We start from the raw sequence: 18631 nt of genomic DNA on the forward strand, positions 1-18631 counted from the left end.
CACTGTGTGCACTTAACGGGGTGTGCCACTGCCTGGCTCCAGGACCTAACTTAAAAAAATTCTGGGGGTCGGGCGGTGGCGCAACGGGTTAAGCGCAGGTGGCGCAAAGCGCAGGAACCGGCGTAAGGATCCCGGTTAGAGCCCCCGGCCCCCACCTGCAGGGGAGTCACTTCACAGGCAGTGAAGCAGGTCTGCAGGTGTCTGTCTTTCTCTCCCCTCTCTGTCTTCCTCTCCTCTCTCCATTTCTCTCTGTCCTATCCAACAACGAATTGCGTCAACAAGGGCAATAATAATAACCACAACGAAGCTACAACAAGGGCAACAAAAGGGGGAAAAATGGCCTCCAGGAGCGGTGGATTCATGGTGTAGGCACCTAGCCCAGCAATAACCCTGGAGGAGGAAAAAAAAAATTTCTGAGGAGTTGGGTGGTAGCACAGTGGGTTAAGCGCAGGTGGCCCAAAGCGAAAGGACCGGCATAAGGATTCTGGTTCGAGCCCCCAGCTCCCCACCTGCAAGGGAGTCACTTCACAGGCGGTGAAGCAGGTCTGCAGGTGTCTAACTTTCTCTCCCCCTCTCTGTCTTCCCTCCTCTCTCCATTTCTCTCTGTCCTATCTAACAATGACATCAACAACAACAAGAATAACAACAACAACAACAAGGGCAACAAAAGAGAATAAATAAATAATTTTTAAATTCCTATATGATAGAATTTCATGTGAGAGATAGATAGATAGATAGATAGATAGATAGATAGATAGATAGATAGATAGATGGATGGATATGGAGAAGCCAGAGCACCACTCTGGCACACTGAGTACTGAGGAATATGCCTCAGGCCTGCCAGTCCTGTGCTCTGCCAGCTGAGCTATCTTCCCAAGCTCAGGGACTGCTCTCTCACTGTCAGGAATCACGTTCAGCCTCCGGTGCCCCCCAAGAACAGGTGTGAGAGACATAGAGACAGCTTCTGTCAGAGCGAGAAAGACCCAGTGCAGACTCAGGCCTGTGGAAGAGCTGCTTTCCACAAAGGGGCTGAGGTGAGAGGGTGAAGGTCTTGCCTGTGTGTGTGTTGGGGGCCCATGTGGAAGGGCCCTCACCTGCCCTGCTGCCTGTGTGCTCCACCAGACGCACCACCACCCGGCCCCATCACCACACCTCCCTTACCCATTCTCCCACCTGAGAACACCTCCTAGACCATTTCCATCTCTTAGAGGTGGGGGTGAGAAGAGGGGAGGCACTCTCTTTTCAGATCACTGTTTTCTTTTCCTTTGAAGTAAGCTTGCTCCCAGGTCCCCAACAGGTGGGCCAGCGGCTGCATTCCCAGCAGCAATCAGTCCACAAGGGCTCCCTCTCCGGCTTGTCGTTGCCAGCGCTTGTTACCCTGGCCTTTTGGTGACAGTGCTTATGGAAGTGCGTGAGTGGACACCATCTCAGTGCGCTTTTGACGTGCACTTCTCCCGGTGACTAGCAATGATCAGCATCTTTTGCAGACACATCCTGGTGGGGCAGAACAAGCTCAGTGTCCCCCCTCATCTCCACCATCTTAGTCATCCCCACAGAGACCCGCAGCTAAGCCGAGCGAGAGAGGCCCTGAATGTACATTTGCTGGTAATTCTTTTTTTTAAAAAAAATATTTATTTATTTCCTTTTGTTGTCCTTGTTTTATTGTTGTAGTTATTATTGTTGTTGTTTCTGATGTCATTGTTGCTGGACAGGACAGAGAGAAATGGAGAGGGGGGAAGACAGAGAGGGGGAGAGAAAGACAGACACCTGCAGACCTGCTTCACCGCCTGTGAAGCGACTCCCATGCAGGTGGGGAGCCGGGGGCTCGAACCGGGATCCTTACGCCGGTCCTTGCGCTTTGCGCCACATGTACTTAACCCTCTGCACATCCACCTGACTCCCATTACATGTGCTGGTAATTCTCCTCCTCCTCTTCTTCTTCTTCAATTTTTACTATTGTTTAATAATAGTTAACAAACTTGAAAGATAACAGGGGTCTAGCTCCATACAGTTCTGTGTCCCATCCCCTCCACTGGAAGCTTCTTTATTCTTTATCCCTCTGGGAATATGAACCAAAATTTTTTATGGGGAGCAGAAGGTGGGAGTTCTGGCTTCTGACACTGCTTCTCCACTGGCCATGGGTGCTGGCAGGTGGATCCACACCCCCAGCCTGTCTCTGTCTTTCCCTAGTGGGACGGGGCTCTGGGGAGGGGAGGCTCCGGGACACATGAGTGAGGGCGTCAACATAGGTTGGTAATTTTCTTTACCTCTGCTTGTCTGGCTCGTGTCTGCTGGGCAGGACAGTGGTCTCTGCCAGGGAGGGGCCGCCTCTGACTGTGCCGCCCGGAACCTTGTCGGACCCGCAGCAGGTGCTCCGTGAAGCCCTGGCCCCGGTGCAGCCGTAACGTGTTGCTCCTCCTCTCCCACAGCGAAAACTACCTGGTACGCTGGGGCAGCAGAGGCTTCCCGAAGGAGATCGAGATGCTGAACAACCTGAAGGTGGTCTTCACGGTGGGTGTGCACGGCCCCTCCTCCCTGACCCCCGCTCCCAACCGTGCCTTCAAGGAGCGAGGCTTCCTGTGGGCGGGCGGGCGGGCATCCGCAGAGCAGGACATTCCCCTCTTGTCGCTTCTCACAGGTGCACAGAGCTCACACCGAGCTCCTGGTAAATAAGCGCATGTCTCCGTGAGCAGGAATGTCGGCACCAAGGAGACACAGCAGCTGTTTGATTTTCTAGCTAAATCAGGCGTGACCTGAGTGTCTTTCCTTGGTTTAGATCTAAACAAACAAACAAACAAACAAGCAATCTCCCTCTAACATATCAGGAGGAGCAAGGCCTTCCCCTTCCTCTAAGGCTGACTGCCTTGGCCTACTGAGTATTCCAAATGCAATTAAGCCAGACATGACTAAAGCCTTGGATAGGGCCTTGGAGTCACCTTTCTAAACACCAGGACTCACGGGACAAGGCACATAGAGAAAGGTCGTGGTCAGCTGTGATTTGGATGAGTTACTTGTGAGCGTGAAGCTGGCCTTTGAGCTCGGGAAAGGAGAAGCACTAAGGAGGACAGAATCAGGGTCATCCTTCCTTTCTCTCTTTCTTAATTTTGTTTTAATTTAATTTAATTTAATTTATTTATTTACTATCAGACATTAACAGAGAGACATTGAGAGGAGAGGGGGAGATAGAGAGGGAGAGAGACAGAGAGACACCTGCAGCCCTGCTTCACTGCTCCTGAAGCTTTCCCCCCTGCAGGTGGGGACTGGGGGCCTGAGCCTGGGTCCTTGTGCCCTGTGATGTGTGTGTGCCTAACCAGGTGTGCCACCACCTGGTCCCCCTTCTCTCTCTTCATTTTGTTAGTGATATAATATTGATTTACCAAATTATAAGCTAGCAGGGGTATAACTTCTCACCGTCCCCACTTCCAGAGTTCTGTGCCCCTATTCCCTCCATCGGAACTGCAGTAGTTCTCCCTAGGTCACAGATATGGGTTGACTATTATTTATATCTATCTATCTATCTATCTATCTATCTGCCTATTTTTTTTCTATGGTCCTGCCTTCTTCCTCCATTCCTCTACTTCCATCCCTCCCTATTTTCCTTCCTTCTTCCCTCCCTTTCTTCTTTCCTTCCTCCTTCCCTTCCTTTCTTTCTTTTTTCTTTTTTATTTCTTTCTTTCTTTCCTACCAGGGTTATCGCTGGGGCTTGGTGCCTGCACCACGAGTCTACCACTCCTGGTGGCCATTTTTTCCCTTCTAGTTTTGACAAGACCGAGGAAAATTGAGGGGGGGGGGAGGTAGAGAGGGAGAGAGAGAGAGACACCTGCAGACCTGCTTCACCGCTCGTAAGACATCCTCCCAAGTCCTTGTGCACTTAACCCAGCCCCCCCTCTTCCTTCTTCCTTTCTACATCACACCTACACCTGTTACAACTTCCAAATATTCTCCTCTCATCCTGTTACTAGAATGGTATGTGGAGAATGTGACCCCAAGATGTCTAAGATCTTTGGGGTGTGTGTGTGGGGTGGAGAGCAGTTTGGGGATTGTTCACTGTGTGGCCCGGGTTATGGAGGGGAACCACAGAGGTGGAGCAGGGGAGGGAGTTGGGCGCCGACTAGGCCAATGCGTTTGATCCAGAAGTGACCGACATGCTCAATTAAGCCACCTTGCTCTGCTGTCACTGCCCAGTTACAGCTCATTAAGTGCAATGTCTCCTGTTATGTCACAATTAGGTTGGGATCACAACTGATTTATTTTGTTTATCTCCTGAAACATGGGCCAGAGGCATGGAACAAGATCCCAGCTCCTAATTGCTTAGACGAAGTTCTTTTTTTTTTTTTGGCACATAAAAATGTGCCTCATTGCTGTTGATCTGTCAGCAGCAAGAAGGTGGAGCCTATTCATTTCCCTGCTGAAAGGCAGAGTCGCATGGGGCTCCCTGATTAGACCTGGGAGTCCGACGCCTGGGAGAGTGAGAGGGACAGGGAATCGATCAGGTCTCCACTTTACAGAGGGCCAGGTGACGAGTTCCTTCTCACTGGGACAGCCAGATCAATTGAGAGAGGAGACCAGACTTTCCCCACGGGGCGTCACCTGTGCTGAGTGGCAGGCATGTGCGGACGTCCCTTCCCGCATGTAGCAGGTGCTAATTTTTCCGACTCAGCTACCGAAGGATCAAGATTCCTGCCCTTTCAACTAACATTGTGCTACTCTACACATCTGATGGAGTCAGATGTAGAACCAGATACACATCCACAGCCCTGATACCTGTGTAGCACAGCTGGCACCGTGAGGCTTTATTTAGAGGAGCACGTCAATTTAAGTCATTGGAAACAGCAGTTAGGTACGTCAGCTCTGCCCACTTGATTACAGCAGAGATTCATACTCATTACAATCCCAGTTACAATCTCCATGTCTCACAGGTGCCCTCACCTTCCTCTCTCTTCCTGCCACTCAGCGGCCACGGAATGGGAACGAACAGAGGCCTTGGGGCCGGCATTATGAATCTACTGCCCCTGGCAACCATTTTTATTCAACAGGACAGAGAGAAACTGAGAGAGAAGGGGAGATAGATAGAGAAAGACACGCACCCACAGACCTGCTTCACCACTTGTGTAGCAACCCCCCTCCACACACACACACTGCAGGTGGGGACTGGGGACTGGAACCCGGATCCTTGCACAGGTTCTTGCACTGAATATTAAGCGTGCTTAATCAGGTATGCCGCTGTCGGCCCCCACCCCCGGGACTCAGTTTCCACGGACAGTCTCCCCTTCCTCAGCCTTGATCCCTCTGTAATCAGCCTGGTCCAGGGTTGACTGGGATGGGCCCAGAATTCACTGGCTCTGGGTCTCCCCGTCTTGTGTCTGCCTTGTCACCCCCCCAGCCCCTGCCTGTGATGTGTGACTGCTAGTCTCTCCTTCCAGGACCTCGGCAACAAAGACCTCAACAGGGATAAGATCTACTTGATCTGTCAGATCGTGCGGGTTGGGAAAATGGACCTCAAGGACTCTGCCGGGAAGAAGTGTACCCAGGGGCTGCGGAGGCCCTTCGGGGTGGCAGGTGAGTGGAGCCCAGAGATCCCTGGCCTCTGCTTCTCTCCTCTCCCCGCACCTCTCCCTGCACCTCTCCCCGCACTCCCCAGATGGATGACCCCTGCATTTCCGGGGACAGCCAAGTCACTGGCCTCTGGTCCCGACTGATGGTGGAGAGGCCGAGACTTGTCTGGGGCCCAGCCCCCAGGAGCAGGCCGTGCAGGCCAGGCTGTGCAGTCAGCCCCACGGCCTCCCTCGCTGGCCAGAGGGAAGAGCAGTGCCGGCAGCATCTAATTATGAGGAGCAAATCGTTTTAAGAAATCATCCGGGATGAGAAAGAAACGCAGCTAGAGAGAGTGAGTCAGCCACCAGGGTCCTGGCTCCAGCAGGAAGTGGTCGTGCGCAGAGCCGAGCTGGACCCCATGGAGGAGGAGGCTGCTCCAGGCCGCCCAGCCTCCTGGTGGTCCCCAGCCTCCCCATCCTCCTCAGCCTCCCCACTGTCCCCATCCTCAGCCTCCTCAGCCTCCTCAGCCTCACCTCCCTGGGGCCCCGAGGTCCTCGGGGTTGCTTGGTTCCTGTCTGACTCTCGCAGGTTTTGACTCTGACCGTGCGGCCTGTGTGTGTTGCCTGGTGGATCTCCTCTGACTTAATCTACATTGTTTATTGGAAAGCACGCCAGCACACCGCCCTCACCCCCTGACCCTTCCATTCGGTCACCACAGATGGCAGAGAGGAATGCCGCTACTGTTCTTTTTTTTTTTTTTTTTTTTCCTGAAGCAGGTTTTTTTGTTTAAATTTTTTTTACTTGCACCCCACTTACAGCCCCCTTGTCTCCTATCTAAGTCAGTGCATGGGCGCCCCACTTCAGGGACCACAGCACAGCCGCTGCCTCCCCATCTCACTTTTGGCTCTCCGTCCAGGCGATACCCAGGGAGAGGAGAGAAAGATGGAGCTCAGGCAGGCCTGTGCCGGGGTCTTGCCTCCATCACCTGATCACCTGTAGAGCAAGGAACTCACGGGAGACCTCAGTGGCCCATGGCCGCCTCTCTCTGTCTTTTTTTTTTTTTTTTGCCTCCAGGGTTGTTGCTGGGGCTCAGTGCTGGCACTAGGAATCCACTGCTCCTAGAGGCCTTTATTTATTTATTTATTTTTTTTGCCTTTTTATTAGATAGGACAGAGAGAAATTGAGAGAGGAGGGGAATATAAAAAGAGAGATAGAAAGAGAGACACCTGCAGACCTGCTTCACCACTCGTAAAGCATCCTCCCTGCAGGTGGGGAGTGGGAGGTCGAACCCAGATCCTTGTGCTTAGTACTATATGTGCCTAACCGGTGTGCCTTCTCTAACGTGCTCTGATCCTGTATGAAGGACACTCGTGTCATCTGTCAGGGACACCGTCCCATCAGTGAGCACCTCTAGTCTGAGTGTCAGGAGCGTCCAGTCTGGTGCAACAGAAAGATTCAGTAATGGACTGTTTCAGGCACAGCTCAGTCTTGGAACCCGGATGAATGCTGTCTCCCTCTCTCTCAGCTCTTGTGTCCTCTTGCTGCCTGGCTTCAAAGATGATAAGATATAGGATAGTAAATATAAAAAAAATTGGGGGGGGGGTTAAATAGTGAGGCAGGGTCATTTTACAAGCTGTCCCAAGCCAACCTCCTGACATCCTTGGAGACCCAGGGGGAGCCTGGCCGAGCTTTCCCACCAGCTGCCGCTGATCCCAGAGCGGAGCGCAGACACTCCCCATACCCAACCTACTGCATCTCCTTGGGGTCAGCTGGGCTTGGTCATGCCAGCAGTTCTGGGGCCAGAGGATGCCCTCCACACCCCCACCCCAGGTTATTCCTGATGGGAAGAGGCGGGGTGCCAGCTCATCAGAGAGCAGCCCAGCTTTAGGGCCGACCTAAGCCCATGATTCTCTGTAACCAGGGTCCCTGCAATAACGGGGCGCAGGGCTCTCCGCTGTGTCTCTATGCCTGTGAGCACGTGTGTACAGAGAGGGGGAATGGAGTCCGTTAGTCTCCCGGGGGAGTCACTGCTCTTCATGGCCTTGGAAGGTCCAGTGGACACCCAGGCCCCCCGTGGCAAATCCAGACCTGACCGCTCGGCCCAGAGCCACTGCCCTGCCTCTTTGCCCACTGCTCTGGACTGGTTGCTGGCCTCCAGGCTGCTCTTCCCAGAGGTCTGCCCCTGAGGAGCACGTGCCACCCCCACCTGGGCCAGCCTCCCACCCGCGGCTCAGCCCATAGCTAGCCTGCTGGGAGCACAGGGCCCAGAGCACCACACGCTTCTCTCTCCTAGTGATGGACATAACAGACATCGTCAAGGGGAAGGTGGAGAGCGACGAGGAGAAGCAGCACTTCATCCCTTTCCACCCGTGAGTGCCGCCTGCCCTCACTCCACACCCTGCCCTGGATACGAAGGCGGCCTCCTGGCCTGTCCTCGACGGCCAAGCTTGGAGCATGCCCCTTGCCAGCAGGACAGGAAGCAGGAAGCTGGGAGTCTCCAGAGACCAGGAGGGTAGAACAGGGAGTCCACAGGAAAGTGGGGAGCCCCCCCCTGAGTCTGCAAACACCATACTTACTTGTCTAGGCTCTGCTTCCCTGAGGTGGTGGGGTGGTGTAGTAGTGATGTCCTGATCCGGGCAGCGGGGTCAGGGACCCTGGCTTGGGCGTGTGATTGGGGCTGCACACGTGTAGCTCTCCATAGGCAGGACCCAGAGGCAGAGAGAGGGAGAGGGAGAAGGAGGAAAGGGAGAGAGTGTGAGAGAGAGAGAGAGGGAGAGAGAGAGAGAGAGAGAGAGAGAGAAACCCCAACACTGGAGCTTCCTTCAGTGCCATGGATGGGGAGGCTGGAATTGAACCTGGGTCGTACACAGGGCAGAGCAGCACACTGTCCAACTGAGATGTTTCCACAGCCCTACTTGCTGATTCCGTATCAAATTCTTGGTGTTTTGCTGGATCATTTGTATAAAACTGACTTTTTTCAAGCAAAGAGTCCAAACTCATAATCAAAATGTCCTCCTCTTCTCCTCCTCCTCTTCTTCCTCTTCTTCCTCCTCTTCCTCCTCTACTTCCTCCTCCTTCTCCTCCTTTTCCTCCTCATCCTCCTCATCCTCCTTCTTCTATTTGTGCTCAGTTAGGTGCTACCCTGCCTGCTCATCAACAATCAGATTTCAGTAATGTCGATGAAATTAAATAAAGAGAGAAAGCAACACAGAGCCCAGTAACTTTATTCATAGTGCAGGTAGACCAAGAGCGGATTACTGATGACTAAATATGAAACCCGACCCCGGTATGCAGTAGGCAGACCTCCGGGACCCTCCTCCTTTCGCAAGAATCACCTGGGAATAGGAGGGCGCTGGACCCCGGCGGGGCAGCTCCATGGCAGCCCCGAGCTCCAGAGGCTCCCTGCCAGTGTGGGTCCTGGGAGCTTCTGGTAGCATCTGTGCCAGGGACGGGAAGGCTGGCTCTTTTAAGAACACCCACACCACAGGGCGGGGACCACACGTGGCGGGGTGCCAGCCCAGTGTTAACGTGCTCTCTCTTCCTCTGCAGGGTGACAGCTGAGAGTGACTTCCTGCACAGCCTGCTGGGGAAGGTCACAGCCTCCAAGGGGGACAGTGGAGGGCAAGGTAGAGTGGGAGGCCGCTGTGTCGGCTCTGAAACTCTGGCTCGTCTACGAATGGCCCTGAACCGCACAAGCATGGGCTTCTCATGCCGGCCGGGTGGCTGTGCAGGGGGGGAGGTGTGGGGGCCAGAGAGATGGACACAAGTGGAAGGTGTGGCCCGGCACCCAGGAGACCCAGGGCCGATGCTTCCCGACTCTGTGGATCTGTGTCCTTGTCTGGCTCCATCCTGCCCACGGACGTGGGAAAGAGGTGGTCTCGGTCCATTTCACGGAGGCTGGCCTGAGAGACAGAAGCCAGCAAGCTCTGCCACAAGTTACATTTGGATAGAAGGCCAGAGGCTCTGGAGCCCCTAAGCATACTCATCATCCCTCCTTGGCCTGGGCCACTGTGTCTCTGGACTGTCTGTGCTGGTCCCGCCTGTCCAACCTGGGCCACTGCGTCCCTGTACTATCTCTGCTTCCTCCAGAGAGCCCACGGGGGAGGTGGGAAGGGGAGCTGAGAGCACCTTGGAGAATGCAACTTCTCCCAGCAAGTGTTCCCCCCCCAGGCCTCTGGGTGACCATGAAGATGCTCGTGGGGGACATCATTCAGATCCGCAAGGACTACCCACACCTGGTGGACAGGACCACTGTTGTGGCCAGGAAGCTGGGCTTCCCGGAGATCATCATGCCAGGTGAGCCTGGGCGGTCGGCTGGTCCAGGTGGTGGAGTCCAGCCCCTTTCTCTCTGTCTGTGTGATGCAAGGCAGAGTGCTGGGGCCAAGGCCTCAGGTATGTGCAATACTGCTAGACCCCCTCCCTTCTTCTTCTAGCGTTTGCCCTTCTTCCGTAGCCAGTCAACAGCGTCAGGTTGAGCCTGATGGAAAGTTTCGAGACCTCCTTTGAATCTGGAGAGGTGGCAGTCATTGACTATGTGGGTCATAGTCTGTCTGGAGCCGCAGGGGCAGTTCGGGTCGTCTCTGGCTCCCCAGTGATGGAACATAGCGGCGCACCGGCCGTGGCCTGTTCGATAGTGATTGAGGAGGGCCCGATCATAACGTGCTAGGTCAAAGCTGGGTGGACGCTTGCAGGGGTCTGTGATGAGGTGTTTGTTCTTGACCTCAGCTGACTGCCAACTCTGTTTCCAAGAGTCTGGAACAGAGAAGTTCAGTGTAGGCGTAGGGGACCAGATTGGGTGACGAGACGTCAAGCGTTGGACAGGGTGGGCGAAGATATCCGCGTATATTGGCAGGTCCGGTCGAGTGTAGACGTGGGAAATGAACTTAGATGATGCCGCATCCCCACGAATATCTGGCGGGGCGATGTTGCTAAGAACTGGCAGCCATGGGACCGGGGTGGAACGGATGGTTCCAGAAATGATCCTCATGGAGGAATATAATTTGGAATGACCAAGTGGACATGGGGGCTACGGAACCATCCTGGGGCACAGTATTCTGCAGTGGAATAGCATAATGCCAGAGATGATGATTGTAGTGTGGAAGCGCTCGCGCCCCATGAGGAGCTGGGCAGTCTTGCAATGATGTGATTCCTCGCGCCCACCTTTGCTGCAGTTTTTATGAGATGTTCGTGAAATGACAGAGTGCGATCGAGAGTAACGCCAAGATAGACTGGCTGGGCTTCATGCCAGATTCTCGTATCGCCAAGCTGCACATTAAGCTCACGCGAGGCCTGATCTAATGTCAGTCTACATTTGAGAGAGAGAGAGAGAGAGAGAGAGAGAGAGAGAGATGGGGGTGGGAGTGGGGGAGAAAGAAGCACCGAAACACTGCTCATTATCCATGGAGTCTCCCCGGTGCTATGCCTGGCACTGTCTTCCTGTGCATGGTACTCCCTTGTGGCCCCTTGGATGGGTTCCTAGGCCCTTAAACATCTATAATGTCACTGCACTGTTCTATGTTCTTAGAGAGAGTGGAAGATGAGGGGATGAGAAAGGAAGGGAAGAGAGAGTGAGAGAGGCATCAAAACACTACACCGAGGGAGCCCTCCTTGGTGTGCCCATGTCATGCAGGGGCTCAAGCCTGGGACCTCTGCTCACGTGGTGAGGCATGTGGGCATGTGCTCTACCTGACCAACATTTTCCCAGGAACCTCCAGTTTCTTTTTCGAAGAGGTGGGTCCCTCTTCTGCCTCCTTTCTTGAGAGCTTGTTTGGAGGTTCTAGCAGGGGAGCGCAGCTACTCCTATACCCTCGACTGAAGACCGGTCCGTCTCTATTCGGGGAAGGCTCTTCAACCGAGCGCGCAGCTTCGGGAGGGACACACATGGAGCGGTGAGGGAGGCAGGGGACACCCGCCTAGCCAGCCAGATCAGCCGAATCAACCCTGGGGATCAATGGGATGACAGATGTCGCCGCCTGTTGTTATCGCCGGGCTGGCTTCACGGGTGGGTAACAGAGACGCCCAGAGATTGAACTGTGTTCTCAGCTCAGCCGTGTGTCTCTGTTACCCGCCCGTGAAGCCAGCCCGGAGTCAACAACAGCCGCTGGATCGCCCTCACATCCCTGCCTCCTTTCTTGATCCTTCTCTGCAAAGTTACCCCCCCACCCCGCACTCACAGCATAAACACAAGCTCTCAGGGACACGCGCCTGTTTCTTCTGCTCCTGCCAAGGGGGTCAGACTTTATCTCCTGTGTTGGCACCTCACATACATTCTGTTGCCCTCTGGGATTCGCTTTCTCACTTGGGAATTTTGCAGGGTCTCTCTCCGCTTTGCTACCTACAGAATAACCCTCTGCTTTCCAGGGGGATACTGCCTTTCTCTTAAAACATTTTTTTTCTCTTAGACTTTTAAATTTATTTATTTATTTATTTTTTATTTAACATTTTTTTAGATATTTATTCTCTTTTGTTGCCCTTGTTGTTTTATTGTTGTTGTTGTTGCTGGATAGGACAGAGAGAAATGAAGAGAAGAGGGGGAAGACAGAGAGGGAGAGAGAAGTCGCTTGTGAAGCGACTCCCCAGCAGGTGGGGAGCCGGGAACTCGAAGCGGGATCCTTCCAGTCCTTGTGCTTTGTACCACATGCGCTTAACCCGCTGCGCTACTGCCCGACTCCCTAAATTAATTTTTTAATTGTCTCAAGAACCCAGTCTCATTTTTTTTTAAAAAAAGTCTTTTATGTTGAAAATAAAAAGTATAAAGTGAAACCTCATAAAAGAAAAAAAAAGGGTGGGGCCAGGTGGTGGTGCGCCAGGTTAAATGCACATAGTACGAAGCACAAGGACTCAAGCAAACATTTGGGTTCAAGTCCCCAGCTCCCTCACAATGAAGCAGGTCTGCAGGTGTCTGTCTTTCCCTCTCCCTCTCTATCTTCCCCTTCTCTCTCAATTTCTCTCTGTCCTATCATTAAAAAGGGGGGTGGGGTGGCCACCAGGAGCTGTGGATTCCTGGTGCAGACATCAAGCCCCAGCGATAACCCTGGAGGCAAAAGAGAAAAAGAAAGAAAACCCTCCTTCAACTCTCTGTTTACAGAAGTAGCCACCACTGTTAAGTGCACTGCCCTTAGCTCTTATGCTCCGGCTGAACCTGGGCCCAGCACTCTGCATTTATCTCCACCTGCTTTAGCCTCCAGATGCTTCCCCGTGCGGGCCTTTCAGACCTTGTCCCTCCCATTCCTGATGCCCCCCTTTCACCGGAGCCCATGTTCCGGGGACCTCCACCGAGTCGGTGTTTCTGCGCAGCTATACGCACAGACAAAGCGGGGCTGTGCCGGCCTGGTGCTCTGGGTGCAGCTGCCTTCCTTGGCCTCCCCAGAAGGTGTCACTAGAGGTGGAGATTCAGCCCCTGGCCTGTTGTTTTTGATGGGTTATGTTGTTTTCGCCGGGCTGGCTTCACAGGCGGGTAACAGACGACCAGGGACTCATAGTTGAGCTGTAGGCAGTATCTCTTTATTCATGCAGGACGCAGCACAATCTAAGACGAGCTAAGCTAAACTCAAGGTACAGTACTGTAAAACTCACAATGCTGTCTTTATATATACTTGCCAAGTAGGGTGGAAACAGGATGTGACATAGAGAGGGTGGAGAGAAAAGTGACTGGTGAAAATCAGAGTGTGACAAAGAGGGGGCAGATTAGGTGAGAATCCTATCACTGAACCACAAATGCCCTGGAGGGAGGGTGGAACTTGTTAACAGTGGTTATGTAAATAGAATGAAGTGGTTATGTAAATAGAATAGTGTTAAGCAGGGGGGATTTAAACCAAATGAAACAGAAGGGGTCTCATGCATACCAACACTGGCCCAGAGACTGGTCTCCCCTGCAGGATTTCCTTCCTGCTTCTGGGCTTCCTCCCTCTACCCTCCCACCTCCCCTTGAGGAGGTGGGAGTGGGGGGCACCTTTCCTTGGCTTTTACTGTCACAGAGGGGGCGGGCAGGTGGGGGGAGACCCTCCTCAGCCCCACCCTTAGTGTCCCACCCGCTGCTCAGAGGCCACCCCTCCCACACCTGTCCCTCTGCCTCAGGTGACGTGAGGAACGACATCTACATCACCCTGCTGCAGGGTGACTTCGACAAGTACAACAAGACCACGCAGAGGAACGTGGAAGTGATCATGTGTGTGTGCACAGAGGACGGCAAGACACTGCCCGTAAGGGGGGCTGGGGGGCTGGGGGGGGTGCACGCCGGGCTGCCTCTGCTCCATGACCAGCTCCTTCATGGCCGAGGACCCCGCTTGCCGCATGCCAGGTTCCTCGTGGATGGCGTTGAGTAATGTCACCCCTGCCCCCTGTGGAGACGGACAGCCAGCCATAGGGAGCGACAGTGCCTAGCCCACAGTAGGCCCCTGCCTGTGGTCACTCTCCCCACCCTCCTCTCTTCCCCTTCCCCTCTTGCAGTTGTACTGAAGCCCAGCCAGCTGATTCAGTCCAAATTCACAGCAAGGAAGGGGATCAATAGGGAGCCTGGGGCTGGCGTGGAGACTGGCACGGCCTCCAAACAGACCCCCTCCTCCCTGGCACTTGATCTCGGTCCCTAGGTGCCAGGGCCAGAGGCACAGTGGAAAACTGTGTTTGCAAATTGGTCTCCCGAGAGCCTGCGGGTGGGTGGCAGAGGCCTAGCTCCGGCCAGGGCCACGTGGACAGCCCCAACCCGCTGGCTCGGCTCGGCTCGGCTGTTTACACTTGTTTACTTCCCCTTCCTTCAAGGTTGTCCAGTGTGTGGGGGAGGGCTGTGCTTCTCGGGGCTACGCTGAGAATAAAGTCAGCTGTGGGCACAGGCTCCTCCTGGGCCTGGGGCGGTCAGTCAGACAGCAGAGGGGTGGGGGCGGGCTTTATTAAGTCCTGCTCCCCAGCCTCGGACGGACCTTGGTCCAGCAGAGTTGTTCCCTCCACCTAAGAGCCTCATAAAAGGTGCTGAGGAGGGTGGCGGGGTTACCTGAGGCCCCCAATTTGCAGAGGACAGAACCTCCGACAAAACCGCCGTTGTCAAGTGAAGCCACTGTCCTCGACCTCGTTAAGTTGGCAGAGGGCAGCAATGGGCTTCCAGGCCTCTTAGACACTTCACTTTATGGCTCTTTAAACATTTATTTTTATTTATTTCATATGAGACACACACACACAGAAAATGAGACAGATACAGAGAAAGTGACACACACAGAGAGACAGAGACAGAGAGAGTCAGAGAAAGACACGCAGAGAGACAGAGACAGAGAGACAGAGACAGAGAGGCTGGAGCACCACTTTAGAACACACAGCATTGATCCTGGAGTCCCAGGCATGCGAGTCCTGGCCGCCAGCAGCCAAGCAACCTCCCCTGATCTCAATGGCTTTGCTTCTACAAAAAAGGTCCTTCCTTTCTTCCTTCCTTCCCTCCTTCCTTCTCTCCTTCCTTCCTTCCTTCCTTCCTTCTTTCCCCCTTCGTTCCCTCCTTCCTTCCTTCCCTCCGTCCTTCCCTCCTTCCTTGGCAATGTGCATAGCCATTTCCAGCAGATTCTAGGAAGATGCAAAATCATTATATTTTGTAAACTCAAACCCTGCTGTCACTGGTCTTGGATACACGTGCATTAGTTGACTTGAGCAAAGTCCCAGGGTGTGACCCATCTTTTCTTTGTTGGATTCCGAAACTAAAGATGAAGAAGAAGAATAAAGTGAATGAGAGGCACCCTGCACAAAGCCACCAAGGAAGGGTGGAGGACTTTCATCTGAAAGGGCGATTGTGTTTCGTGAGTGTAGACACTTGCTCTGAGGTCCTTTTTATCCTTCCACCTGTTGGAGAATTTTGTCAGTCTCTCTCTCTCTCCAGTGCTCTTGCCTTCAGTGGGGCTGAAGGACAAATTGGAGTCAGCCCTTAAGGGGGAAGCAGGCAGCCCCTCTCCTCTCTGAGCTGCAGCCCTGGAGGCTGTCAGGCAGGCACCCCCCCTCGGGGGCCCAGACAGAAGGATGACTGGGGCAGGCCCCTCATCAGGGAAGCTACAGGGGAGTGGAGTCAAGCGACTATTGGAAATTGCTAAGGAAGCCCATGGGAGGCTTCTCTCCCTGTGTTTGCAGAAATAAATATTCCTGCCTAATTAAGTGCCAGGCAGCAGGCTCGGGCAGTGTAGTTTGGCTCCGGGTCCCTCTGGGAACAGTCCCCTTCAGAGAGGTCGATGCCTCTTTCTGCTGCGTGAGCACACGGCACAGGGCAGAGCCAGCCCAGGCAGCATTCCATGGCCCTAGCCCTGACTGAGGAGGGGGATCTGAAGGGCCTTGCTCAGGAGGGTCCCAAGCAGAGATGCGGGGGGTGGGAGTGGGAGACCGGCAGGCCCGCATCTTAGCCACCTCTCTGTGCTGTGCTGTGGTCTCCCTGAGACAGAGGTGGTGGGGCTGCCGGTGCCCCCCAACAGGAAGAAGGGTCACCTTCCAAGGAGGCGGGCATGGGCGGAGGGGCTCACGAAGGCAGGCAAGGGCAGGTTTAGGGAGACGTGACAGTGTGCAGACACGCAGCTGCGGGTGGAGCCAGTGCCCGGGGGCCTTGTGGGTCCTGCTGAAAACCTCCCATCTCTGGGGGCTCAGAGCCCCGCTCAGTCCCGGCTCGCAGGGCAACCTTGAGTGGCTTACATAATCCCCGTGAGCCTCTGCCTGGAAGGGGAGGGGGGAGGCCGGCTGTGGCCCCTGCTCCTGTGAATGCCGAGACAGACAGACAGTCTCCAGGCAGGTGCTCCCACGGGCGGGCAGGCCGCCTTCACTCCCGAGAGGTGTCAGGCTCAGTCCTCACCTTGGAGTGCTCGCCTGCCTCTTCCGTGCCGGGACCGTGTCTTCATGGGACCCTGCCGGGCCCTCGGGGGGCCACATCCAGGATGTCACCTGCTTCTCTTACATCCATATGGGGTGGACAGGGTCTGTGTGGAGAGCCCGGTTCTGCTCAGAAAGACAGCCTGCAGGTTTCTGGACCACCTCCCCCCCCATACTCAGATTCTCGTTCCTTTAGTTTCCCTCCCTTTCCCTCCCTCCCTCCTCCCCCATCCTCCTCTCTCTCTCTCTCTCTCTCTCTGATTGTACTGGGGAGTACCATTGATGCCATGTGTAATGCCATTGACGCCAGGCTAAGAGGAGAGACACAGGACCAAGCGGTGGTGCCCCCGGTTAAGCACTTGCATTATAATGTTCAAGGACCTGGGTTCAAGCCCCTGGTCCTGACCTAGAAGGGGGAAAGCTTCATGAGTGATGAAGCAAGGCTGCAGGTGTCTGTCTCTATGCCTCTCAATGTCTCTCTGTCTCTATCCAATAAATAATAAAAAGAGAGAGAGGAGACATACAAAGAGGAAAAGACACCATGGCATTGTACTACCATCCGTGGAGCTTCCCCTGGTGTTGTGGTGCTCCACGGGGTAGTGCTGGACTTTTGAGTCAGGGAAGGAACACCCCCCCCCCATGCCCTGCCAACCTCCAACTCAAGAGTGTCTTCAACCCACCTGAAGCCAGTTAAGGGCTCAGCCTGGGACATGGGGGCTGAGAAACTGAGCAGTGGGGACAGACTCTGGGCCAGAGACCCAGCCAGGTTTGCATCTGCCCCAACCTCTGTGCCCCGTGCCTCCTGCCGCCCTCTCCCTGCCTCCCTGGCTCCAGGGAGAGGGTACTCAGACTGCTGCCTCCAGCCCCAGATGGCAAGAGGCCGGGGTCTGGAGCGTGGCCTGGCATTCACAGGCCTGGCGTGCAGCCTTGCCTTTCACCAGAGATCTGTGTGCGGGCTCAGATTTTGTCAGCTGCCAGGGATTCACTGGTGCCACAGAACCTCCAAGCCCACAGATGTCACGTCACAGCATGGAAGTCAGGGGAGGCTGGATGTAAGCTGGGTCCCTGAAGAAGGAGCAGGGGACAGGGGACAGAGAGAGAGAGGGTGTGGAATGGAGGCCGGGCCCTGCTGACTTGAGGCAGGGGGACTGTACCTGCCTCTCGGGCCTCTGTCTGCTCTGTTTTGAAATGGGGACAATGACAGTCCTCACCAGAGGTGGCGGGAGCGGGGAGTGTGGGATGCGGGGCCCAGGGCTTCCTCTTGGAGGAGCCAGTGCAGACCTGGCAGCCATGCAGGGTCTCCTTCCCCTGCCTCCCCACCCCCACCCCCGCATCCCCTCCCCTCTCCTCCCCCTGACCCCCCCCCCCATCACTGCCAAGTCCAGGCCTCTGTCCTGATTTGACTGCAGATATCAGCAGCGTAGAAACTGGACCCATTCTTCTCCTGGATCCCTGAAGCCAGAAGAGAGGGATCCCCCCACCCCCACCCCCACCCCCACCCCCACCCCGAAGCCGGGCTTGCTTCTCCAGGGTCACAGGGCACCTGCCGAGGGGTGGCTTTGGCTGTCAAAGGTAAAGGAACACCGGGGAGCCACAGAGCACCAGAGGAGTCTGGTGAGGGACACGGACTCTTGTGAAAGTTCCCAGACGCCAATGTTTTTTTGTTTGGGCAGGACAGAGAGAAACTGAGAGGGGAGGGGGAGATAAAGAGGTAGAGCGAAAGAGAGGCGCCTGAAGACACCTGCTTCCTGCTTGTTAAGTGTCCTCCCCCTGCAGGTAGGGGACCAGGTGCTCGAACCCAGATCCTTGTGCGGGTCCTTACACTTAGCACTACGTAGGCTTCACCAGGGCCCCCTAGGGGCGATGCTTATACAGTTTCCTGAGGCAGCACTCTGAGAGCAACCCTCAAAGCCCCAGGTGTCTGCGGAATAGAGGTCAGAACCCTTTGCCGGCTAGCTTCGAGGGCTGGAGAGAGAGTACCAGGGACTCATGGCTGAGCTGGGAACGCAGTTCAATCTTTATTGACCAGCGGGGATGCAGTTCAACAATCTAATCTAATCTAATCTCTCTTCATTCGAAAGCCCTGTCTTTTATGTCTCCTGAGGCGGAAGTGTCAGGAAGAGGAAGTACGTAGGATAGGGGGTGGGGAGAAGGAAAGTAGTGTGCCAACCAGTGGGGATTAGACCAATGAAAACAGTGATTATGTAAATAGACCACAGCCTCGAGCAATGCAACAGAAGGGGTCTCAGAAGCAGAATTTAGAAGCAGACCGACA

At 54.6% G+C, this 18631-nt stretch overlaps 1 protein-coding gene across 1 annotated transcript in view; it reads left to right on the top strand.

Moving 5' to 3' along the window:
* The window catches only part of DOCK2 (dedicator of cytokinesis 2), a 352493-nt gene that overhangs the window by 54325 nt on the left and 279537 nt on the right, over positions 1–18631 (top strand). The window contains exons 9-14 of the mRNA XM_060197015.1: positions 2430–2511; positions 5424–5559; positions 7829–7904; positions 9085–9161; positions 9706–9831; positions 13612–13736. Of these exons, the coding sequence (XP_060052998.1) occupies positions 2430–2511; positions 5424–5559; positions 7829–7904; positions 9085–9161; positions 9706–9831; positions 13612–13736 (622 nt within the window). The remainder of the gene's footprint in view (positions 1–2429; positions 2512–5423; positions 5560–7828; positions 7905–9084; positions 9162–9705; positions 9832–13611; positions 13737–18631) is intronic.

Source organism: Erinaceus europaeus, chromosome 9 (assembly GCF_950295315.1).
Source record: "Erinaceus europaeus chromosome 9, mEriEur2.1, whole genome shotgun sequence".
NCBI lineage: Eukaryota > Metazoa > Chordata > Mammalia > Eulipotyphla > Erinaceidae > Erinaceus > Erinaceus europaeus.